Source organism: Vicugna pacos, chromosome 1 (assembly GCF_048564905.1).
Source record: "Vicugna pacos chromosome 1, VicPac4, whole genome shotgun sequence".
NCBI lineage: Eukaryota > Metazoa > Chordata > Mammalia > Artiodactyla > Camelidae > Vicugna > Vicugna pacos.
The window spans coordinates 63,113,038-63,140,044 of NC_132987.1; the positions used below are offsets into that span (position 1 = coordinate 63,113,038).

A 27,007-nucleotide genomic window follows, 5' to 3' on the forward strand; every position below is an offset into this window, starting at 1 on the left:
TAGGGTCCAGCTGGTCCCAGTGTTAGAGTCTGGCCTGTGTTTGAGTCTCCTCCTTTCACAGGCTTTGGGATTGTTGATTTCTTGTTTCTGGTATCTGCCTCCTGAATGAGACTGGACTAGAGGTTTATGCAGATTTCCTGGCAGGAGGAGCTGGATGCCTGCCTGCTGCTGGATGAAGCTTGATCCTGGACCTCTGTTGGGTAGAGCCTTAGCTAGAGGCCTTTTTGGCTTAGGAAGTCTGCTGTTCCCACCCAGTATGTTGTTTGGTCTGAGGCTTCCTTACAGGCTATTGGATGGGGCTAGGTCTTGGTGCTAATGATTCAATCAAAATGTCAGCCTCCAGGAAAGCTCATGTAGATGAACACTCCTGGAATGTCTGCCATGAGCTTTTATGTCCCCTGAGTGAGCTCCAGCTGTCCTCTATGTACCCAGGAGACCTTCCAAAACTAGCAGGCAGGCCTGGCCCAGGTTCCTGTGAAATCACTGCCTCTGCCCTTGGACCTGGTGCATATGAGATTCTGTGTACGCTTCCCAAGAGAATGAAGACTCTGTTGCCCCCAGTCCCATGGGGCTCCTAGAGCTATGCACCACTGGCCTTCAAAACCAGGTGTCCTGGGGTCTCTTCCTCCTCCCAATGCTGGAACCCCGGGCTGGGGGGGCCTGATGTGGGGCTTAGAACTCTCACTCCTGTGGAAGGGCCTCTGCGACTTAATTATCCTTAATTATCCCAGGGGGTCATGGGGCCTGATTATATCGTGAGCACACCCCTCCCACCATCCTGCTGTGGTTCCCTCTTTATGTTTCCAGTTGAAGAGGGTCTTTTTTGCTAGGTTCCAGTCTTTTTCTCAATGGTTGTTTAGCAGTCATTTGTGGTCTTATTTGTAGTCATGAGGAGAGGCAAGCTCGTGGTCATACCACTCCGCCATCTTAACAGGAAAAACTTCTGCACATTTCATATACAGGCATGCCTTGTTTTACTGTCATCAACTTTACTGTGCTTCCTAAATACTGCCTTTTTTACAAATTGAAGATTTGTTGCAACCCTGCCTTGAGCAAGTCTGTTGGTGGTGTTTTTCCAACAGCATTTGCTCAGTTTCATATTGGTAATTCTTGTAATATTTCCAACTGTTCAATCATGATATTTGTTATGGTGTTCTGTGATCAGTGATCTTTGATGTTATTATTGCAAGGAGATCACAACTTGCTGAAGGATTAGGTGATAGCATTTTTTTAAACATTTTTTATTGATTTATAATCATTTTACAATGTTGTATAAAATGATAGCATTTTTTAACAATAAAGTATTTTTAAGATATAGTTTTTTTAGACATAATGTTATGGCATACTTAATAGACTACAGTATAGTGTAAGCATAACTTTTATATGTGCTGGGAAACCAAAAAATTCATGTGGCTGGCTTTATTGCAATATTTGCTTTATTGCAGTGATCTGGAACCAAATTGGCAGTAACTCTGAGGTATGCCTGTAAATGGAATCATACAATAATATGTGGGCTGGCATTTAGCCATAGTATTTTTGAGGTTCATCATGTTGTAGTATGTATCAGTACTTTCTCTTTTTATTACTGAATAATATTTTATTATATAGATATACTGTATTTTGTTTATCCATTCACCACTTGATGGACATTGTGGTTGTTTCCACTGTTTTGGGTATTGCAAATTTTGTTGCTGTTAATATCACCTGTAAGTCTGTAATGGACACAGGTTTTCATTTCTCTTAGGTTTAAAGAGTTACGATTACTTACCCACCATAAGTTAACTACTTTTCAAATTTTAACTGAATTTTTATTTACATCTTAATGAGTAATTTTTGAATTGGCTAAATGAAGCATTCCTGAAAATAGTTTCACAAATGGGTTTCTTTAGCTTCTTATGTTTAGTAAATCTAAGCCACCAAATCTATTCCACTGTTCTGTTTTTAAATCCTTTTGATTTCTCTGATTATGAAAGTAATACACATTTGTTAAAAAGAATTCAGGACATTCATTTCTTAAATTACTTAAATGTGTGTGTTCTGGTTAACTACAACTGTCTTCACCTCTTAACTTTTCAATTCTGCTACCATCAACCACTATTCTTTAAAACTTTATCACAGAACTAGCTCTAGAAAAATTTTAAATTACCACATGTGGTAGTCTTTTGAGTTGTTTGAAAATAGTGAAAATTGAAAGTGTTAAATTATTGTATACTCAGAATGCACTGAAGATTCACTTATTCAAAGTTTGAATGATTTTGGAAAAGGTATGTTTCTTAAGAACCCTTTTTTAACCTGAATATAGATTAATGTCTGATCAGGATAGAATATAGTGAGTGCTACAGATCACTTTCTAGCAAATAACCAGCCTTTTCTAGTCATTAAACAAACTGCCTAAATAATTTAATTGTCTTTGAATTGCTATATATACTTGGAAATTTCCTTAAAAAAAGTCTTGACCGTAATTAGACTTTTCATTACTTTATCTCTGCCTTTCCATAGTTTATATGAATTAGTGAGATTTTATGTCAATAAAATTACATTCTCTTACCTATGAAGTGAATTACTAACTGAGGAAAGATAGCATACTTATTTACATTACTAGTATTTACTGAGAGAACAAATGACTGTGCTGGGAGGGGAATGGTTGTTTCTAAGAATGAATTTTCTTTTTATTTAGAATCAACTTAAAATATCTGCCAAGTGAAAGTTGAGTTTAAGTTCTTAAGGGATTCTTCTACCTGAATATATAACTTTGTCAATGTCAGTTCTATAACTTTTCCCTTTTAGATTCAGAATTTCCCAAAGCTGAGGATATGTTCTATTTTGTATAACTTTTAAGTTGACTCTAATAATACTAAACCTTTTAGTGCTTCTGTGAACTTAAAAAAAAATTGTTATTGCTGCATATTTACCAGTTATTTTCTGCTAATGGGTAGTTTTAGTCATTTGTCTGATTTTGACAGTTTATAAATACCTTATCTTCATACTGTGGAATTCTATTCAACAATAAAAAAGGAATAAATGTTAATACACAGGACAGCATGGATACATTTCAAAACGTCATTCTAAGCAAAAGAAGTCAAACACCAAAGACTATGTACTGTGATACTATATATTTGAAATGGTAGAAAAGGCTAAATGGTAAGTGACAGATAAGTTATTGCCTGGGGTGAGAGTCAGGTGAAGGAAGGGAATTGACTTGGAGGAAGCACAAGGAAACATTTTAGGGTGAAGGTACTTGATTGTGATGTGCATACATGATTATATGTAATTATCCAAATTTATTTAACTGTACACTTAAAATTTTGTGTATAATAATACTTTAATAACATTAAACTAAATAGTTTCTTTCCCTCAAGGAATAATTTTTTATATCAAAATGGTGTGAGAAAAACTTACTCCCTAGATTTTGTGAATACTTTTATACACATGTACAAACCTTAGATCCTTGGAACACAAATTCACCATGTATTAATGGTTTGTTACAATTTTTATCCTTGTATTCATTATTTTACTCACGTTGACTGAATACTCAGTATATCCTAGATGCAAGGGATTCTTCAGTAACTCAATAGAAAATCGCTGTACTCATGGAGAACTCAAGTGACTATTATATAAATTATCACACAGATAACTGTATAATTATAGTATGGCAGATACTTTGAAGGAAAGTAATATGTGACAATAACGTCATGGAACTTTCACATTTACCTATAAAATAGTCCTTGGTGTTATTATTAAAGACAGAATACAAAGCTCAGAATGGGCCACTGTTAGTCTGATTTCACATTTCTCCTATATTCTTGATATTTTTTATCACTGTTTTTACATTTCTTTTACAAATGTTCATGAAAATGAGAACTTCTAATTTTTGTGTTTTTTAGTCAGTTGATATTTATGAAGTACTTTTCATATGCTTAAAATATAAGGGAATCCAGGTTAAGTATAAGATATGGTCTGTATTGTCAAAAGACTTTTGGAAAGATTTCATGGAAAGTGTGGAAACCTGAATTAGACTTTAATGATGGGTTGAATTAATATATGTGGAGGGGGAAAAAATAGACATTTCATGTGCTTGTTTTCTATGATACTGATTTTCTTAATTCCTTTTTTTTTTCTGTAACCATTTCTAGTCAGGCTTCCTTGCTACCACAGCCTCCTCTTTTTTTCCTTCTCACACATTAGTTTCAGAACTTGACTGTTTTATCCCTTCACTTGATATAAAAAATCATATTAATATAAAAGATTCCTTAGTTTACATCTCTGGCTCTCTGATTCTTCTCTTGACATCCAGAGCCATGTTTCTTCATCACCTGTGCATCACCTGGAGTACTTCAAACTGAACATATCCAAAATAGAAAAAATACATTCATCTGTGTGAATTTTTCTTTGGTTACAAGTATCTTAAGTATAATGTGATTATCTTTTTTGTCCGTAGATTAGAAATAACTCAAGTTGTTTTAGCTTTTCTGTCTCTCTAACCTGTACATCTAAGCAGTGGTCAGTCACTGTCCATTCTGCCCCAGAAATGTTTGTTGTAGTAGGGTATAGAGCAAAAAGCAATCCAATTAACATAGTTTCTTGCCTTCTGAAAGAATATAGAACGGTATTTTCCAGCGTTAAAAAGGAAGGCAAACCTTCTGAGACAAAATGAAGTGCAGAGAAAACCAGTTGCAGTTCTCAAGAGACCTAACCAGTTAAATAGAAAGTAAGTACTCAAATACAAGACAATAATATGTTATCCTTCATAAATAAAGATGCACTTCTTGTGCTGAGTGTTCAAAGGAATGGATTTTCAGTGATGCTTGTAGTTATTTGGTCATTTTCAATACAAACATTTAGGATGTCTATCTGAACATCTGATATGGAAGCATTCAGTAATAGCTTTCTTATTTTTTAGATCCAGTGTTACTAATGAGTTTAACTAATATTAAACTTTTTAAAATAGCCTCTCTTGACATATAGAATAAAATTGTAAAAGATGATTGTTTTGGTAAAAACATCTCAGCCAGAATTATTCAAAATTGAGAATTCTGAAAGCTGAATTTGTTACACAGTCTCAGGGGCTCTTAATAGAATGTATTATTTGCAGGAAATGCTAACTAGAAAAAAATTCTCATGAATGCTTCTTAAGCTGAAATTATTTTTGTATTAAATTGAAAATATAACAAAACTTTAAAATTGTGACCTATTGTTATGACATTCTATTCTCTGTAAGGGTAAAGTGGACAGACAGGAAGTAAAGTCTGTGAAGTTTTATTATTTCAGCTTCAAATACCATTTATTCATCTCTTGTAGACGATAATTCAGAACAACAAAACCCTGAAATGAAGTTTTTGTATAACTGGAATGGCTACAATTGCAGTTTTACTTCATTATCATCTCTTTTTGTTTTGGGAATCATTTGGGAGTACTTCTTGGAAAAGGGGAACTTCTCAAATGAGAGCTTGTTAACTACAAGAGCTATTAATGAGCCCATGTAAATTGGGCTGGCAAGGGAAATTTTGCATTTGAGCTTCTATAAGATTGGTGGTAAGATGAGGTGACACCTGTTAAACATTTATTTATAAAAATAAATAAGTAGATAAATGTGAAATTTGTTTTCTCATATTTTACCAACTTTCTATAGAAACTAGAAGGAAATTGGTGAAAATCAAGTCAAACATAATTAAGATTATATTGTTTTGTGCAAGAAAGAGCAAACAGTGGAAGAGTGTAAGTTTCTTTGTGATTTATAATAATATATGAAGGCTTCTGTGTGGAGGAGAGAAAATTGGAAAAGATGTTATGTTTCAAGATTTCATTTTTGGTTTTCCACAGTTTCGCAATGATGTGCCTAGGTGTGATTTTCTTTGTAATAATTTTGTTAATCTGTACATTTTTTTATCTTTTACCAAATTTAGGAAATAACATTTAAATTTTATTTTTAATGTCTTCACAAGAGACCTTAAATGTTGGAACATTAGAAAGTTGAATATATGAAAGATAAATTAGTTCAGAATTAACCAGATTATTATGTAATATGCTACAGAGGGAGATATTTGTAAATCAGATCGCAATATCTTCAGGTAAACAAGGATATAATTCAGAGTCTTTGTGTAGTATACCTTTGTGAGTCTTTAGTGTACCTCAAATTTTCAGCCTATGAGTTTTAACTATTTTTGCTTTTTTCTTCTCAAGATGTTTCAAAGTTGTTAAGTGGCCTAGACTGTTCATGGTTTATGTGTTTTTGTTGCAGAAATAACATTCCAGCCAATTTTACCAGAAGTGGAAATAAATTAAGTCATCAGAAGGACACTCGTCAGGCAACTTTTCTTTTCAGAAGAGGCCTTAAGGTATAAAAAACCCTTGGCAGTGTTTTCTTTTTACCCAAACAAAGGATCCTGAACATCCACCTTTAATAATCCTCAGGAATAGACATGGCCCCTGAATGAGGTAGAGTTTGGGTTTAGGGTATGGAGAACATGACATTAGATTAATTCTTTTCTTTTTTCTCCTGTTCTCTCTTCTCTTGTCCTCAATGGCAATGTCTTGTAAGAATTTGACATGTTATTTAGGGATAAACTTGTTTTTACTACTTGTTCTGATACTGGAACCCCAACAAAGAGGTGTTGTTAGAATAGGCACATACTCCTTTCCTGCATTTGTACACACACTACACTGGGTTAAAGTTACAGAGGAGGATAGATCTTTGGATTCAAGTCCTCTGCTTTCTGTGGGATCTACTGCTTTTTTTTTCCCCTTCAGGTTCAGGCCCAGTTGAACACAGAACAACTGCTAGACGATGTAGTAGCAAAGAGAACTCGTCAGTAAGTTTCAATTTGTTTTTCAAGATGATATTTCAAAACCCCCAGAATACTAGGTAACCCAAATTACTGTGTGCCCCAGTTAAAGAGAAATTAGATGAGACCCAAAGTAGATTAACCATTGAGCCTGAAATAAATAAATCCTATTTTGTTTTTGTTTGTTTTTTCTCTCAAAACTTTTGCATTTTCCCATATCAGTGTTGTAACAGTTTTAGCACCAAATACATTATTCTATTTAAAAAAAATTTTTAATGCCTGTTTATTCTATTTTAATGAAATAGCTCTTTATTTTCTATAACTACTTTCATACAAATGAACCTATTCAGGCAACAAATAGAGCTTTTAGAAAATGTGTAAATTTTTAAAAACAATAAGATGTTTTCTTTTCACATACTCTTTTTTTCCCTTTACCCCATAAAGGTTTTTTTAAGAATATGTTTTTGTCTATTAGAATTATACTTCCCAAGTGTGAGATGTAACATTCCATTAATATGATCAGTTTTTGAGATTAAATAATTTAACATTATGGCTACTTCTGAGGAAACAAAACATAAAACTTGATCATGGTCCAGATATGATGCCATCTAAAATGGGCATGGTTTTGAGCAATCAGAATATAAGAAGGACAACTATTTGAACTTGATGCTAGCAGTATTCTTTTGCACAGGAGTCAAACATTGGAAACCATAAGGAAAGAAATGGTAATCATGGCCTAATAGCTTCTGCAATGAACAATATTTACATAATTGTAATAATATAAATGCTGTTTACTTGTTTTGAACTTTGAGAGTCAATCTATAGCACAAAGCACAAAATTCTTAATTTGGTAACATTGTAATATTAATGTTAGATTTTGCCAACATAAATATAAAAGTACAGCTGATGGAAAGTGGAAAGTACAAAGTGGGAGAAGAGGTGGAAGGAAGGAATTATAGATACTACTGTCCTTTCATACGAAGTGGAAAGGGGATGATGTCAAGAGTCACTGCTGAAAAAAAGAGATTTAAGTATATTTAAAAGTTATAATAGAAATAAAATAGTGATGTAGTCATCAAAACTTTAGGGGTAGGAAGGGAAACTAGAGGATAGTGTGATGAGCTGAATCCTTACCATAGTAAGTTATTATTACATAAACATCTTGCTTAGTGAACTGGAGGTAGCTAGCAAGCAGCAAAAACAGGAAAGATTGAAAAGTGTTCCCTCTGGGGAGAAGGGATGGGAAGGATAGTGGGGAAACAGAGACTGTTGCTTTTCATTGGCAACCTTTCTGTATTTGATTTTTTTTTTAAGGTACATATATTTGTTAACTGAAAAATATTTAATAAATTCAGGTGTCCAGTTCCTACACCCAGGATGCTGATTGATTAATCATGGTGGGGCCCAGGTATCTGTATTTCCTAAAAGCTAAGAAAAAATAATGGCTATTTTAAAATGTATGTTTTTATATGGAATACACTGTAGGATTTATAAACTTCCATTTTAATGAAGTTTTTGGTTTTTTGAAACTAGGTGGCGGACTTCCACCACAAATGGAGGAATTTTGACTGTATCTATTGATAATCCAGGAGCAGTGCAGTGCCCAGTGTAAGTCTTTTCTTTATTTTGCAAAAATTATAACCTCTCAGTACATAAGATCATAGGAAAGTATTCATCTTCTCCTCAGACGATGTCCAACTTAGGGTAAACTGAGACAAGAATAAAAATAATACTTATGGTACAACATGGAAATAGTATAGTATAAGGTTAAAAGTGAAAGCTCCCTAGATTTCTGGTTCTACGGCCCCAAAGTAACCACTTTTAACAAAATCATATATTCATTTAAAAAATTTGGTGCATGTATAACATAACACATACATATGGTTTTTTTGTGTGTGATCATAAATGAGGTAATACTATACATACTTGCTTCCTTCTCCCCCCTAATATATTTTGCACTTCTTTACTTTCCAGTACATAAAGATCTGCCTTCTTTTTAAAGACTTCATAATGTATTCTTTTATATCTGGATGACCGTTCCATTATATTTATTGCGTTATAAGCTTTCTAGGTTGAGGCTGGAAGTGATGTTGCCTAAGGTATGGAGGGTGAGCTCAACTCCAGTTTGTTGGGGGAGATGTGAGACTTGCAGCACTGGGCTGGAGGTCAATGATGTAGTCCAAGAAAGTTCTAATACCATATTGTTAAATCCAACTTGATAGTTGACCTAGCCATGAAAAGTCTCATTGGATCCTCACTAGACCATAACATAACTGGTACTCTTAAGCTTTTCCCATCAAAAAGTATCAGGAATGAAAATCTAAGCTATATACTTACCACTTAGAGTCCTGTACCAGCCAGCTGTCAAGCAGATTGGCTGGTTTCTTTGGTCATCAAACAGACATTCTCAAGCTTCTAACATAGCAGAGGAAAATGTCTCTGTGTTGATGTTCTTCACAATATGTGTGTTGCCCATTAGTAGGTAATGAAGTAAATTCTGTGAGTCACAGTGAACATATTTTAAAAAGAAAATTAAATATTAAATATTAAAAAAACCTTTCTGCATTTACAGAGTTTCTTTTACGTATCCAGCCATGTTAATGATTGAAGTGAAAACGTAGGATGATTCTCTTAAGATTTTAGAGGTTGCTTTATTTTGGTAGAAGATCATGACCTGGAAATTACTAATTACTCCAATTTGTTGAAAAGTTTATAGTTCTACTTACAGAGATTCTGTGAGCAGTTTATAAATTTTAGTCTCTAGATTAGTCAGTTAAGAATCAAGTATTTTTTTTAATTCAGCAAGGTTGCAGGATACAAGATTAATATACAGAAAAACAGTCTTGTTTAAAATTGCTATTAAAAAAACCTGGAATAAACAAACAAGGAAGTGAAAGACCTATATGCTGAAAACTATAAAACACTAATAAAGGAAATTGAAGATGATTCAAAAAAATGGAAAGATAATCCAATGTTCTTGTATTGGAAGAATTAATATTACTTAAGTGGCCATACTACCCAAAGCAATCTACAGATTTAATGCAGTCCCTATCAAAATGTTGCCTAAGGTATAGACATTTTTCACAGAACTAGAACAAAAAATCCTAAAATGTATATGGATCTACAGGAGACCCAAATTACCAAAGCATTCCTGAGAAAAAAGAACAAAGCTGTAGATAAAACTCTTATCAGACTTCAGGCTGTACTACAAAAGTATAGAAATTGGAACAGTCTGGTATTGGCACAAAAACAAGCACACAGATCAGTTGAACAGAAAAGAGAGCTCAGAAATAAAGCCACACACCTATGGTCAATTAGTCTATGACAAAGGAGGCAAAAGTATACAATGGAGAAAAGACAGTCTGTTCAACAAGTGGTGCTGGGAACTGGAAGGCCACATGTAAAACAATGAAATCAGAACATTCCCTCATACTGTATACATAAACTCAAAATGATTTAAAGACCTACATTTAACATATGAGACCATAAAACCCCTAGAAGAGAACATACATGAAACACTCTGACATAAATTGTAGCAATACTTTTTCAGATTAGTCTCCCAAGGCACAAGAAATAAAAGCAAAAATAAACAAATGAGGCCTAACTAAACTTAAAAGCTTTTGCACAGCAAAGGAAACCTATCAACAAAATGAAAAGACAACCTATGGAATCAGAGAAGATATTTGCAAATGATGCAACTGACAAGAAGTTAGTATCCAAGATATACAAACAGCTCATAGAATTCAATATCAAAAAACCCAAACAATCCAATCAAAAAGTGGAGCTTCTGCTATTTTTCTGACTAGACATTTTTCCAAAGAAGACATACAGATGGATATCAGGCACATGAAAAAATGCTCAACATTGTTAATTATTAGAGAAATGCAAGTCACAACCACAGTGAGAGACCACCTCACACCTGTCAGAATAGCCATCATCAAAAAGTCTACAAATAACTTGGAGAGGATGTGAAAAGAACAGAACCCTTGTACACTGTTTGTAAATTGGTGCAGCCACTGTGGAAAACAGTGTAGAAGTTCCTTGAAAAACTAAAAATAGAATTACCATGTAATCCAGCAATTCCACTCCTGAGTATGTATCTGGAAAAAACAAAGACGCTAATTCAAGACACTGTGTGCCCCAGTGTTCATAGCAGCACTATTTCCAATAGCCAAAACATGGAAGCAACCCAAGTGCTCATCAATAGATGATTGGCTTAAGAAGATGTAGTGTGTGTATGAAGTGTGTGTGTGTGTGTATATATATATATATATATATATATATATATATAAATAAGAATATATACAGTGGAATATTACTCAGCCAGAAAAAAGAACGAAATACTGTCATTCGCAGCAGTGTGAATGGACCTAGAGAATGTTAATGCCTTGTGAAATAAGTCAGAGGAAGACAATATATGATATCACTTATATGCAGAATCTGAAAAATATAAATGAATGTACATACAAAGCAGAAACAGACTCACAGACATAGAAAACAAACTTGTGGTTACAAAAGGGGAGGGGGAAGGGGCAAATTAGGGGTATGAGATTAATAGATACAGACTTATTATATACAAGATAGATAAGCAACAAGGATATATTGTATATCGTAACAACCTATAATGGAATATAATCTGCAAAAATACTGAGTCACTGCTGTACATCTAAAACTAACACAATATTGTGTAAATCACCTATACTTTCACAGTATACAGTAAATAAAGTAGCCCTCACACATTTGAACATGTGTGCAAGTCAAGATGTCTTGTATACCAAATGATTTATTTTTCTTCTTTTGATTGTTAAGCTGGTCTCATTTAATTTTAATTTTTTCCTAATAGAACTCAGAAACCACGATTAACTCGTACTGCTGTACCCTCATTCTTGACAAAACGAGAGCAGTCTGATGTAAAGAAAGTTCCTAAAGGTGTCCCCCTACAATTTGACATAAATAGTGTTGGAAAACAGGTAAATTTTTTTTTTCTGTATTTCTTTGGGCCAATCACTGAAAATATTTTAGTTCACAAAACAAATGTTGTATAATTAATTATATAGGGTGTCCTAACTTTCCTCAATCCTAAGAAACCACTGGTCTATCTATTTTCTGTCTCCAGATTTGCCTATTTTGGACATTTCATATGAATGTTATCATGCAATATGTGAACTTTTGTGTTGGGCTTTTTTCATTTAGCATAGTGTTTTCATGGTTTCTTCATAGTGTGTATCAGTATTTCATTTCTTTTTATTGCTGAATAATGTTCCATCATATGGATATAACATTTATCAGTTGATGGACATTGGGGCTGTTTCCATTCTTTAGCTATTGTGAATCATGCTCCTCTGAACATTCATGTACATATGCTCATGCAAAAACCTGTGCATTTATGTTTTTGTGTGAGTATGTTTTTATTTTTCTTGGGAAATATCTAAGAGTGGAATAACTAGATCATATTGTAACTATGTGTTTAACTTTTTGAGGAGGTACCAAATTGCCTTCCAAAGAAGTAGCTGTAGTACTATTCCTATCAACATGTTTAAAGGTTCTAAATTTCTCCATGTCTTTGTCAACATTTGTTATTACGTCACTTGATTATAGACATTCAGATGCACATGAAGTGGTAAATCTCACACGGTTTTGACAGTTTTTGTTTTAACCTTATATCTTGTAATCTTGCTAAAATTAGTAATTATATAGATTCCTTAGGATTTTCTATGTAAACAATTATGTTATTCTCTAAGTTTCTTTCCAATCTTTAAACTTTTTCTTTTTCTTATAATGGCCAGGACCTTCTGTACTATGTTGAGAGCATGTATGCTTGCCTTATTTCCAGGCTTGAGGAGAAAGCATTAAATTTCTCAGTGTTAAGTATGATGTTACCACTAGTATGATTTTTGTTGTTTTTGTTTTTGGAAGGGAGTGGTAATTAGGTTTATTTACTTATTTTAATAGACATACTGGGGATTGAACCCACGACCTCATGCATGCTAATAAGCATGTGCTCTACCACTGAGCTTTATACCTTTTCCCTACCAGTAGGTTTTCAGTAGATTCTTTTTATCAGATTGAGGGAGTTCCCTTTCTATTTGTAATTTGCTGAGAATTTTTATCGTGAACGGGTGTTGCATTTTGTCAGATTTTTTTGTTTGTGTCCACTGACAGAAGAATCTGTGGAGTTGAAGATAAGTATGGAAAGAAATTTGACCAAATTTATTTTGCTTATTTTTATTTTATGACTTGTTACTTTCCTTTCAGAAATGATGAAATGTAATTTGGGTGCTTTTTCTGTCATTAATCAAAACCAGATTTTGATTTGAATTTGACTTAAATTTCTGTTATGAGCTCACCAAAATGCAAGAAAATTTGTTTCAAAATACAAGTCTAAAAAACTTTTATCAGAGGCATCTCTAGAGTTGGTGGCACTGTTTGCAGAGCCTAAAAATAATTTAGATAGAGAAATTTTTGGATATATGACCTATAAGCATTATAATATATGTGTTTTATATAGTGTATAATGTCAGCATTATGGTGGTTAGGAGATAGGGATTCTGAGTTAGTTTAAATTCTGGAACTGCAAGTAGGCAAGTTAACTAACTTCTCTAAACTTCACCAAATTTACCTGTTTTGTATGGTTTTTGTTAGAATTAAGTGAGTTCATACACCTGAATATTCAGGAAATGTTAGCTATTATTACTGTGAATTAAGATAACATAATTGTTTCAAAGTAAGGTGTGTCTTACAGTCAAGTTGTTAATTTTTGTTTTGTTTTGTTTCTGTAGACAGGGATGACTTTGAATGAGCGATTTGGGATCCTGAAGGAACAAAGAGCCACTCTTACTTTCAACAAAGGAGGAAGCCGCTTTGTAACCGTGGGATAGATCCTATGTCAAAGGGACTTTGGAGTGATGACTCTTAAAAGTTGAATTTCTTCGAGTTCATTACAGAAATTCAAGAAACTTTATTTCAAGATATTCACAAGGCTAAATAACCTTTATTTTTATTTTTGAAGTTGTGTGTGTGTTTTTTTTAAACATGTATAAAAAATGCCCTGAAAGAATTACAGGGAATATAACTATATGTTCTTAAAGATTTCATGGTTGGCTCAGACAGAACAATTCTCTATTTGACTTTTTTTGGTTCCTCATGCAGCAGAAAGAAAGCAGAAAGATAGAAAGTAATTATTTTTATGATAGTGATATTTAGGATCTCTTCATCTTTGCCCATTTTTTACCCTTGCCATGGTAAATCTTGGTCTTCAGAAATATGAGTAAGTCCCTTTGTTGCTGTCACTTACCCTTTAATAATGTTGATGTAATAAGTGCAGTTAACTTTATTAGGGATATAAACAGTTTATTAGAATTTCAGTTTTCGCATTTAAGATTTATGGAAATATCTGGAACTTGATTCATTTTTCAGATAAGTTCAGGTTAATCCTCCAGAGTTATAAATCTTTAATGCTGAACTTTTAACAAGAAATGTGACTCTAAGCATTAGTCTCAGTTCAAAATGTTGGTATTTGAAGGCTGTAAATTTGTGTTTAGAAAGTTATCTGTTAGAGCCTCAGAGGAGGAAGGTCCAACATAAAAATCTGACAATTTGTGTTTAGTAAATGAAGAAAGCATGAAAGTAGTAGCAGGTGGAAGACAGGTAACTGAGGTGAAAAACTTTAAAACCTAGGTGATAGGTATACTGTTTGGATTTACTGTGTTGAGTCTAGGGTCCACAGATTCTTCAAATGATATTTAGAATAATTATAATTATTAAAATGAATTGAGTCCCTTAGATATTTTGATAGTAAAATTAGCCATAAAATCCTAGACTTCTTATTCAAAAAGTTACAAGCTTTTCAGTTTGCTAAATTAAACAGTGTACAGCAGCTCCAAAAATAAAAATATTCTTGTGTATGTCATAAGGTGAAAAATGCAAAATGATAATAGAGGTACATTGTAACCTTATTTTGTACCTTTGACTCTGATTTCTTGTATAAAGTTCAAGCAGTTTATGGTGAGAAAAGAGTTTTTCTCCCCCATACTCTGGAAGGTTAGGATGAGTTAGTTTGTTGTGCAAGGTAGTGCTAAAAGTCCTCAGATGGTTATAGGCTGTAAGTTGTGGTATAAAGGCAAAAGGCAGCAAAATATTCAAGCTACAGGTTACAGTTTTGGTCGTTTTGAAGCTTAACTTTTTGGTTTGCTCTAATGTTAAAACCTCTAAGTAGGTGTTAGTTTCCCTACAGTGTATTAGTCTTGATTTTCCCTATTTAAAATACAAAGCAGAACACTGAGTTATGGCTCCTGCCTGCCTTGTGTATACTACATTGTTGTCTCTTACGCTTCTTGGATTACTTGGTTTATTCTAGCCACGGAAAGCTATCAATAACAGTTTCATGCTTATACCAAAGAATTAAGTCTGATCCTTAATATCTGGTATTTTGCTTGTAAGTCTACTGATAAGGGATTGTTGGAATCTAGTCAATTTGAAAATAAACTCTAGTCTCTCTTTAGGCCAAGAACTCATTGCAAAACATTTTTGCAAGTATGAATCCTTAGATTTGATCCATGGATAATTCATATTAGGCTGGTTTAGAATTACTGGTAGCTTATTTTAAAGCAAAAGAAAAACAACTGAGCACTAGTTTGTGTCTTTAGAACAGTGTGTGAGAATATGGTATAAAGATGTTTTGTTTGTTATTATTTTAAATATTGTACAGAGCTATTACTAATGCCTTTTTGGGGAAAACCTTAAAAATTGCCCCAAATATTGATATTAAGTGCATCAAAATGTCTTTGGTATATTAAACTTTTGCTCTTCATGCATCTGTAATTTCATTTTTTAAAATATAATATCTTGCCTTTATTACAACCAAATTAAAATTCTTGAGTGTTAACATGTTGTATATAAACGAAAGAATATGCTTTTGGAGGAAAATTTTCCTTTCTTGGAATGTGGTTATAGTCATCCTTTTTTCAGTTCTTAAAGTTTTTTTAAAAACAGGATGCAACTTAAAATTCCCTTTGCATCAAGTTGTATACAAAACATTGATGCAGTGCATCACAAAATGAAAGTTTGTACTTGATGAGGAGATGATTTACACTGTACTTTTTGGTGTTTTTTGGAAAAGTTACATTTAGATCTATTCTGAAGCTTTTCATTTTTAACAAATAAAATATTACAGGTCTCACATGATTAATTCTTAGCTGTAAAGATTGAGTTGTGTTTTTTAGATTGTTGTGTTACAAAGAACTTCGTAGTGACTATAATTTTTAGGGTTTGAAAGCTACCTACCAATTAAATTGGTTAATCAGTCTATACTCATATTGGCATCCCATTAATTGTCTTTTGCCCATTTCATTCATAGCTCCAACAGGAACTAGCCAGGGGGAGTTAAAATAGAGAATTGAATTTACTTAGAATGCAGAATATTAGGCTGGGTGAGCATTTAGAGATCATCCACTTTAACCCTTCTTTTTACCTCTTGGTTCAGTGAGACCCAGCTTTTCAAGACTTGTGTGTGGCAGAGTCATCTTTTAAGTTCAGATCTTTTAATTCTCAATGCATAATAAACTGTTCCTATGAATTGAACGTAGTGGAATGGTGTGTGGCTTGTCAGATCTCTTAAGAAGTGGTAGCAGCTATGCTTTAGCATTTATAGCATGGTAAGTAAATACACTCTGCCAGTGATGATTATGAGATTTCATCACTTTGGTATTCAAGTTAGGTAGGCTAATTAGGAAAGACCAGTGTTCCTAATCAGACATTACATATTTTTTCCTAATAGACATAAACTTCAGTACAGTTTTAATTATAAGCAAGTATTTATAAAATACTTGTAAGTGTGAAGAAACTTCAGAGACTTTACTGCCCAATTGTTATTTTTTGTTGCAATAGGTATATATGTATATCATATTTTGCTGTCAATAGCTTTAAATTCACACGACATGCACAGTGTTAGGATAATTTTTGTTCTGATTTATATTTACTGTAAGGAGATAAGAGTGAAGAAATAGCTGACTTTGCACTTCAGAGAATGAATACCATATGAATGCAGGCAGTATTAGGACAGAAAATGATGTCTTCATTTCTGATCAATATACCTTTGAACTTTCATGAGAGTTACATGATTATTTGTGTTTTGCCTCTGTTAAAAAAAATTAAACGTGATTTAAGCTTTCCTTAAAAGCGAGTTCTTTTTGCATAGATCAATTTGGAGGTAGCCCTGTTTTTTGAAATGACACTAATAAATCCCAAGCATTTACAACAAGAATTTTTGGCTACTGTGGGCTGTTGATAGGGACTTAAAGACTTGTATATAAATTGTTGACTTGTAATGTCTCTTTTTTTCCCCTGCCATTACAAATTACTTTGTATCCAAAATCTATTCAACAAAAAGCATGATAAAGCAAGGAAATGTGATACTATTCTGGAACTGAAATTCCTTTTTCTCAGTGTATTCAGATGAGGTTTACTGATGTTTAAAGATGAATAGGAAACTATTTCCCTAGAGTGCATGTGTTTAATTTCTATTTCCATTTTCCTCTAATGAGAAGAAAATCACATTGTTTAAATTTTCTTATATAAATTTTTAAAAAGTCAATTATTAATACTTCTTATTAAAGGAGTCAGAAAGGGAAGGGAATATATTCAACAAACCAGTTTCTGTGCTTTATATTTGAAGAGAATGGGATTGGTGAAGATTTTAATCCTACTGCTTTGAGTTTATAAAGTTTGGAATCTTAAAGGAGTGGCCATAATGTATTTATAGTGAGTAAAAGCAGAGAAAGGGCTTTATTTCTCCATAAGGTGAGATGAAGAGCTGGAGAGAGGTATTGAGATTTGAGTAAAATTTTTGCTCCTGGAAGTCAGTAAACTTTCTACCTGTAAAATACACAGGAAGAAGCAGGGAAATTTTCTGTGTTAATTCCAAACAGTAATCCCGATTGCCTGTCTTTTCATTTCATGTTTCCAGACCACAAAGCAGTAATGGAGTAGGTTATAGATCCCTGTAGTTTTTTTTGCTCACAGCCCTATTTGCAACTGTTTCTCATCACTTCTTTTATTCATCACTAGACTCTGGTTAACTCCCTACAATGACTCCATTTCCTAAACCTCATTCTCACAGGATGATCTTGTCCCTTGCTTTATGGAGAAGACTGAAGGATAGGATGAGAATTTCCTCATATTCTACCCTTACTTTATAGATGAAATTTCAAATCCTTGAAAGTCTCAAAATTACCTCCTTAGTCTATCTTTTCTTCTAGCTTTTTTTTTTTTTTTACCTAGGACTTGTTTTCATATAATGGTGTATATATAGCATCTTCATTTTTCCTGTATCCACAAGGCCTTTGTTTTGGCCTTCAAATATCTACACACTTAATGTACCCTTAATGTTCTCAAGAATTACAATTCTTTTTTTTTCTCCCAACCATCTCTTCTGTGTTAGTACATAACTCATCTCCTATCTCTGCTTCCTTCCACTCATTCTTACTGTTTTTAAACTCCTATTGCTATACTCAGCCCTAGGTTATGGAAAATAATTATAGGGTTTAACATTAAGGACCTTAATCTAGTTGAATAGATAAAGTAACATCAATATATAAACTTGGTCAGAAGTTCAGAGACCAGGATTTGCATGATGTGTTGCAGTTATGAGATACGCAGGTAGATAGGAAGAATGAGGCCATATTATGGAGAACTTGTTAAGGAGAATTTAGTGTAAACGTGGAAGGTAGTAGGTAATCAAACATAGATGACAGTTGTGCATTTTAGGTATCTGGCAGCTATTTCTATAGCAATGTGTTAATATGGAATATATGGTTGCACTTTTAGTTGTGGTTGAAATTGCTTTAAAAAATATAAAGTGAGGTCTTGGTCTCAAATAGCTTTAAGTCTGTCTAAGAATAACAAAATGTTTAGGAAGTCCTGAATAGCAAAAACCAATTTATGCATTGGATAAATGTTACTAGGGATGACAAATATATCCTTTGCCATTGTTTATAACTGACATTGACTATGGAACTTGTCACTGAAGAACCTAGAACATAGTAGTAAAAGTTCACAAAACAACTCTTACTACTATAAGATTAGTTTTAGCATTGAGATTAAACATTTTAACAATCTCTTCCATTTAGTCGTTGGGGAAAGTGCTAACCAAGGTTTCATTGAAGAGTTGGATCTTGAATGATGAGTAGAACCTCTCCAACCTTTCTTTTGCTATCTGACATGAACTTTTTGGCTGTGGCAATGTTCTCCACATGTACCATTATAAATCATCCCTGGATGTGTTCATGCTGATATGCCTCCCAGTCTGGATTATTGCTCTCATCTTCTAGCATATCCCACTTCAGAATCCTTCAGATTTGCTTAAAAACCTCATTCATCTGTCATATACTAGATTCCTTTTCTCTGAATTCTGATGGATAATCCCCACAATCCCTACTCAACCCCCACCTTTTTTTTTTTTTGCAGTTTTAATCTCTAATTGGTATATTTGTCTGGATTCCATAATTAGATTATAATCTAGGAAAAGGATTGTATCTGACAGCCTATTTCCTACAGTAGATACTAGTTGATTGTCGGGGACAATTACATCATGTAGCAGGAATGGCTTAGATGTGTGAAACAATATGCTGAAGGCCGGGAGCAATGTAAGGTCTAATTGGTTTAAAATGAAGTGGTATTTTCTACTTTTCCAGTAACTGAGTGGTTTTTCTTTTACTCTTTCTTTTTCAATCATTTCTTTAGTCTGTCTTTAATTCACACATGTAGATTATAGCCAGATCATTTTCTCTTCCTTAATTTTGGTTCCAGACCAAAATTTTAGACTTAAATGCCGTTCATCCAGCTTTGTTCAATAATACAATATTGCCTAAAGGGCAACTGCTATTTAGGATGTTTGTTTTATTTTCGTTAAGAGGCTGTTTTGTCAAACGGAGGGTCTAAAATATTTGTGTAACCCTTTCAATGAAAATTAAGATATTTGGGAGCCAGGTTAACACTTATTTTTCCCTCGGGCGACAATAGTTAATAAATCCCCAAGTCTCCATTTAGATCGTTTGGTTCACAGGATGACAGAAGTCAGGAAACATTTTGGGTCATATCGCAGGGTCTCCTCACTGCCTAAGTTTGTGGCAGCAACGATATTTAGAAGACTAGACTTAATGTTTAATCCTCCAGTACTGAGGCAGGAAGGTAGAGAAGTTTTGGTGAGGAGCGTTATCCGAAAGATATTTTTGTAGTGGCCTATTAGGAAGGTTCCTGGGAGCCTAAAGTAGGGACCTGCTCCAGATTTGTGAGTTCCATTTTAATTTCCCTTGAAAACTTTGATGTGGGCGGAGGCAAGAGCCTAGTTGTGCCGAGGGGCACCGCAAACCTGTCCATCAAGGGGATCGTCCGGGGTCTGTGCGCCCCTTTCCCCGCCCACCCATCATCTGGCTGCGCATGCGCCGAGCCGGCGGGCCGGAGAGTTGTCGGCTGGGAAATGGCGGCCACGGGCTTGGTCTCTGTGGCCACGGCTGCAGAGTACTCTGGCCCAGGAGCGTCGGGAGGGAACCTCTCCTCTAACTGTGGCCCAAACTCCGGGGCAGGTCCTGGTCCTGGCCCGGGCTCGTGGAGCCGCTCCCTCGACCGAGCGCTGGAGGAGGCGGCGGTAACCGGGGTGCTGAGCCTGAGCGGCCGGAAACTGAGGGAGTTTCCCCGGGGAGCGGCCAACCACGACCTGACGGACACCACCCGGGCGGGTGAGTGGGGCAGGGGGCATCCCTGTCGATCGGAGGCCCGGGGCGCGGCTGGAGGCCGCCCCAGCCGGTGAGGGGAAATCGCCAGTAGTTACAGTAACTGGTCCCGTAACTCCTGGATGGGACCCGGGTAACGGGGAGAAGCTGACTGCCCCAACCCACCCAGCCCCAGAGCCTGCGGGCCAGACCCTGAGCCTGGGGCGAGGCGGACAGCAGCCTCTCTCGTGGAAGAGGCCCGTAGAGGATTGATGGGTAGTGTTTTACTCTCCTAGAAAATTAACTTCTCCAGCTGCTGAGGTAGACCCTTGCCCCGCCCCGGTTTCTCCAGGCCCGTTCGGATTTGGGATGCCAAATTGACTTTCACTAAGATTTGGGATTGTAGCGCGCTCTTAATAGATCAACGTAGCATTGGTCGCTGCATTGTCAGGAAAGTATGACTCTCAGCTCTGGCTTTTTTTCAGGAGTTGTTTTTAATGTGAACCCAAACACTTTTAACTTTTCTTTCTCCTCTTCATCTAGCTGGCTTACTACAAGTATTTGTAAAAAATAATAGGAACCCACCTTCAGACACCCATTACTTTCCTCTCTCCTCATGGCCACCCCCAAGAAGTTGAAGAAAACTGTTTAGAAAAGCTGTGTAGATTGCCTACCCTATCTGTATTTAATGCTTTTTAGAAACAAACATTACTTTGTTTTATACGTATTTTTGAACACAGAAAAGGTAAGAAATGAGATATATTTGGTTTTCTTAGTTGGAGAGTACAATGTCTGGTGACTAAGGTGTTCAACTTGTTTCTCTTGTGTTTAAAATGTTGCTTCCTCAGGGGGTTGATTAAAAACAGTCTATTCATGTCTTATACAAATAAAAAGGAGGGAAAAAATCCCTTACGTATAGTATAGTATGATGTACTTAAATATTTTATTTTCACACAGTGTTTTTGCAGCCATAGAATGTGTAGTACTTTGTGTGTTATATTTATTACATTTTATTTAAAAATCTCTTATTTAACACCTTTCCTATGTTTGTCCACTCTAAAGGTTGGTAAGTATTACATGATTCACCCATGTTAGAAAAATAAACAGAACTGTTAAACTACTTCAAGAAACTGTTCTTTCCAAAGAAACTTCTGCTATCATGTAAAATGGAAATCAAATGCCTACTTGTTTAGCCTCTTATTGGAAACAGTTGTACTGAATATAGTTTGTATTTTTTAGTGAATGGTATTAAAATTAAACTTCCTTGCTAATGTAGATATGAACAGCCACTTGCCTTTTGCATGTGTTCTGAGAGACAACATCTAATATTGTCATTCATACCCAGATTTCATGATTCTGTTCAGGAAATTGCTATATGGCATATGGTTTAGGAGATGGGTAGCATAGTTATTTCATATTGGTGTGAGTCATTTCAATATTACTGCATTAAGCCTGAAGTTAAAGAACAAGTTGAGTCCAGGAGTTTATCTAGTTCATTATCTTACCTGCTTTTGAATAGTTACAGGACCAATGTCTTTTGCCTTTAAGAAATATGTTATTAACAAAGAAACCCAAGGGCATTTATGAAGAATAATAGGTAGTCCCAATGAATTTTTCCCTAACTATGCTCTGAATTTTTAGTTTATTATCCATACTTATTTTGTTACTTAATATTTTATAAACCAAATTGTTTGTTGGTTGACATTTTATCTGGTCAAAAAGTAAGAGAAGAAAAAGATTATGAGGTATTTTATAACCTATTAGATTAGATTCATCTCTAACATGTTAGAAATATCACTTATTAAGTATAAGAAATCTTTGGCAGATCTTGGTAAATACAAAAATACTGAATTATTTTAAATAGATAATTTGATGTGAAAAACATCAATGATTGAGTTTTCACTGTTTGCTATTCATTGTGGTAGGTGTTTTAAAATACATCTCCTTGTTAAATGCTTAACAACCAATGGATTAAATATTATTATCCCAAATTTACATATGAGGAATCACTCAGAGAGAGTCATATAAATAGTATTAGTGGTAGAATTCTACCTGAATCTATCTTACTAATTTTCTCTCCACTGTACAACAGAGCCTTCTTACGTATAGATAGATATTATCATTCTTGTTTTTACAGATAATGAAACCAGAGTTTGGAGAGATAATTTACTCAAAGACCTGTAGCTAATAGCCAAGGAAAGTGGTGTTAGCCAGGATTTGATGAAATCCTGTTTAACTCCAAAACTATAGTCTACCTATTACACTAGGTACTTTGAATTCAGACACAACTTATGTTAGCTAAAATGTTGTTTAGACCCTACAGGAAACTTAAAGCCAAGAAAATTATTTGAATGATATATTTATCAAAGTTACCACACAGTCTGTTCTTTTTTAATGTATAGAATGTATCTGGTGGAGCTGCTGTCTTTCAAGAGTTTTCATTTTAAGTAACAGCACATATTACCCATACTGTTTATAATTTGACATGATTAGAATTCATCATGCAACATTTTCTTAAGGTTTTTCCCTCCTGTTTGTTTTAAAAGGTAGATCTCTAGAAAGGGAGAAATATTTGGGAATGGATGACTTGATCCAGTGGACAAGGAATATTTTAAAAGAAATCACAAAAGACTTTTGGGGGCAGAAAGCTTGTAGCTTGGATTTAGGGAGGCAGAAATGAGAATGACAGCTATTCTAGGCAGTGGAATGAATCCCACATTGACACAGGGGTATGGCCGTGATACAGGACTAGCCAGTCAGTGTAGTCCATCCCTCTGGCAACAGTGATGGTTCAGAGATGGACACATTTTCCAGTAAGCACACAAGAGTGTAATTTCTGAATTTTTTATTGGAACTATTGAGAAATAGGCATGCTTTGAACCCTGGGGTTGCTAAGAGAACAGAATATGAGTCTAGAACTTGGCAATAAATTGAAAGTGGAGCCAAAAGATGGAAAGAGTGAGGCCAGGTTCTCATGATAGTGTTTGAACCTTTGAATCTGTCTGAACCCTTGGATCAGTAGCCAGACCTTAAGTTAGTGGTATCCTTGGACTTTCAAATTATGCAAGCTAATAAATTCCCTTTCCTGCTTAATTTGAGTAGACTTTTTGATACAAAATAAGAGTCCTGACTAATACAGTGAGACTGCTCTTTATGAAGTTGTGGGGAGGCCAGTCTAATCAGAATAAGTGGTTCGATTAGAGAATATAAGAGCTACCTTTTGCATTTGAGGCAGCTAGATTGATTATGGGTTTGGAGACAGGGAGACTAGTCAGTAGTCAAATGTCAAATGTTTATTGACTAAGGGATTTGGGCAGATGTAGATATACAAAGGGGACCAAAATACTCCCTGTCCTTGAAGAATTTAAGGGATCTAGTGGAGGAATAAACAGCTGTAAAGATTTTGAGTTGTCTAATAATAATAAAACTTTTATGTGCAAGGCATTATGCTAGATGATATAGTGGAAACAAAAATAAGAGACTAATCTGTAGGCATTAAAAATCTAGTACTCTGGTTGAGTAGCTGTGATAACAATCCAGGAATGAAAAACAGTCAGAGTTCATACTGGAAAATAAAAATGTATAAATGCTGACTGAATTGTTTTATTTATTTATTTATTTATTTATTTATTTATTTATTTATTTATTTATTTACTATTTTGACATTAATGAGTAAATCCGTTTATCTCAGTCAACGGTATAGTGGTGCTGGGGCAAGACTGGAGGGTAGGCTGGACATCAGACTAAGGGCAGCTTTGTGGAACAAATTAAAGGAAACCTAAATGACCATTGTGGGGTCCACCGGGAACCAAGAGTGGACAGGAGAACACCCGGTTTGATGTCATATGGTGTGGACTGGACTGCATATAGTATTAGGGAAAGAAAAATAAGAAGACATCTTAGTATGTGACAAAGTAAAAAGGATCTACTCCAGATACTGACAGTGGGAAGAGAAAAATAAGGATGTATTTTATAGACCTTGTGAATGAATTTTTTTTTTAAAGAGACAGTGCGTCAAAGATGACTGTGCTATTAAACCTGGAGGACTAAAAAGATGGTAATGCTGCTGATAATAATAGTAACTAATGTGTATTGAACTGTTAGCATATTCCCACCTGTATATATAAAATGTACATATAACAACCATATGAGTCGTAAGTACTATTTTTAAAACCATTTTACACATGAAAAAAAGGAGACTTGAGATTAATCTGATCAAGGTTACACAACTAATAAGTAACGAAACTGGAATTCAAATTCAGATACATCTGATCCTAAAACTTTGTTTTTGATCTCTAAGCCGTACTGACAAAGAAATTTGGTACACGATTTCTTCAGCTTGCCTGATACCTTTAAGAGGCTAGCACCACATCTAGTTAATTGTATGCAACACGCAGAAATGTAAATCTGGGACTTTAAGAGTGAAGTTAGGGCTATAGCATAAAATTAAAAGAGTCATAATGGAGAGTTTATGAGATTCTTGGAGAAAGAGTGTGGAGAATAGAAAAGCTGGACACTGACAACTATGAAGTATACCAGCATTTAAAAAGCCAAGAAGAGGAATCAGCCTGAGGAAAAATAGAAACAGAATTTTCATAACGAAGCCTGTACTGGATAGAATTCAGAGAATCCTAAAGCCAAAGAAACTATAGTCACCATCTAAGTTATTTTACAGATGAGAAGCAGTCCAAAAGAGGTTAAATGATGTGTTTAAGAGTATATAGTGAGGTGGTGCTGTTTCACAGAAGACAAATAGAGTCATGGTTAAAGGTATAAGAAATTTTTTCTGAGTAGAAGGTAGAAAACAAGAAACCAAGGATCCAGTTTTGGTAAAAAGCCTATGGTTGGAGGCGGATGGGGGAGACTAAGATTATACAAAAAAAGAAAAAAATTGAGAGGTAATGGGTAGGCCAAAGTAACACAGTCTTATTGAAGCCATGAGAATTAAGGCTTTCAAGAGTTGGATACTTATTTCCTAGGTAAAGAAGAATGAGAATTGCTTAAAAGACCATTTAGTTTTTCAAGGAATCAATTGGTAACCCACAAAATTATGGTTTCGTTAGTCTTGGAAATATACACTGGAGTGCCAGAGCTTAAGTGGAAATTATATTTTTTTTTTGGATCCTTATTTATGTATATTTTGTATCAACCACAGTAGTATGTATGTGAATTTTTCTAGAGTAGTGCTGTCCAATTTGGTAGCTACTAGCCATAAGTGGTTATTAAAATTAAACTAAGTTAAAATTAAAAAATTTGGTTCCTCAGTTGTGCTAGCCACATTTCAGTGCTCAGTAGCCAGTTGTGTCATATTGGACAGCACATCAGACAGACCTGCTGTCTGTCATTTTGGACAACACAGATAATAGAACCTTTCTATCATCACAGAAAGTATATGGGACAGTGATGCTGGGGCATACTGTCTTGAATAGAATTGACATTTTCTTCTGCATGATTTATTTTATAAATCATACTTCTTTTGGCAATATTTTTCTATATCCATAATATAGTAAGCCACCATGGTAACTAGAACTGAAAACACCTTAATGATTGAGAGGGCAGAGGCAAATGGAGGGGGTAGCAGCAAATGGGGGCTCAGCCATAATACAAGATCTTTGCTAGTATCTTAGGGCTGGGAGAGGGGGATATATAATTTTTTCTTTTAGAAATAATCTTGTTAATAAAGACTACCATTTCAGCACATCATCTTTGTTAATAAAGGCATTAGCTATATATTTGACAAATTTACCATCTACTGAGTATTATGCATTAAATTAGGAGCCTTCTAAGAGCTTTAGCAATGAGAAAAGAGTAGAAAACACCGAAGCGAGTTTTATTTGATTACATCAGGCTGGTTCAATTTAGTATACTTAAAAATCATTTCTTCTGATATTAAGAGTTATACGTCATCATTGTGGTACAAATAATTATAAAGGAGACACTAAAGATCATATGTAATTCCACTTAACAGAGATAACTGGTAGTGAACCCTGGTTTGAAATCTTCAAACATTTTCTTCATGAAATGTTCTTCACATTCTCACTTTTTAAAAAATTCAGAGGCTGTTTTATCTGATTTTTTCTTACTACATAAGATACAGTATCAGAAAATAGAAATCTATAGCCTAATTTTTAATAGTAGACCACTATAGATACTGTCTTTTAACTTACCTTATTGATGCACATTGGTATTATTTTTGGCTTTCACTATTACAAATGATACTGCTGAGAATAGCTTAGTACGTATGTCTTAGCAGACTTTTTTAATTATTTTCTTAGGATAAATTCCTAGAAATATAATTAATTGGTTAAAAGTTATACACAACTTTAGGGTTTTTTAATACAGTTTTTAAAATTGTCCTTCCAAAAGGATTGTTCAACTTAGATTTATACCAGCAGTGCATGATTGTCTTCCGTTTGCATCCACAGATCTCATTCATTTTGATCTGTGTCAGTCTGATAGGTGAGAGATGCTATCTCCTTGCTCTGTATTCAGTGCAACTTGAGGAATGTGATTTGAATA

The 27,007-nt window shown here is 34.5% G+C and overlaps 2 protein-coding genes across 8 annotated transcripts in view; both read left to right on the top strand.

Annotated features, from left to right (window-relative positions):
• FYTTD1 (forty-two-three domain containing 1) overlaps nucleotides 1-17,032 on the top strand; it is a 32,737-nt gene extending 15,705 nt beyond the window's left edge. For both annotated transcript variants that reach the window (XM_006200906.4, XM_015236530.3), the window contains exons 4-9: nucleotides 4,596-4,708; nucleotides 6,239-6,335; nucleotides 6,748-6,809; nucleotides 8,316-8,390; nucleotides 11,626-11,752; nucleotides 13,562-17,032. In XM_006200906.4, the coding sequence (XP_006200968.1) occupies nucleotides 4,596-4,708; nucleotides 6,239-6,335; nucleotides 6,748-6,809; nucleotides 8,316-8,390; nucleotides 11,626-11,752; nucleotides 13,562-13,660 (573 nt within the window). In that variant the 3' untranslated portion in view covers nucleotides 13,661-17,032. The remainder of the gene's footprint in view (nucleotides 1-4,595; nucleotides 4,709-6,238; nucleotides 6,336-6,747; nucleotides 6,810-8,315; nucleotides 8,391-11,625; nucleotides 11,753-13,561) is intronic.
• Nucleotides 17,033-20,220: 3,188 nt separating this feature from the next.
• The window catches only part of LRCH3 (leucine rich repeats and calponin homology domain containing 3), a 110,466-nt gene continuing 103,679 nt past the window's right edge, over nucleotides 20,221-27,007 (top strand). For 2 of the 6 annotated variants that reach the window (XM_006200903.4, XM_015236521.3), the window contains exon 1: nucleotides 20,221-20,515. In XM_006200903.4, coding sequence (XP_006200965.1) covers nucleotides 20,257-20,515 — 259 coding nt within the window. In that variant the 5' untranslated portion in view covers nucleotides 20,221-20,256. The remainder of the gene's footprint in view (nucleotides 20,516-27,007) is intronic. The other 4 variants (XM_072963796.1, XM_015236528.3, XM_072963807.1 and 1 more) reach the window with 2 other exon arrangements.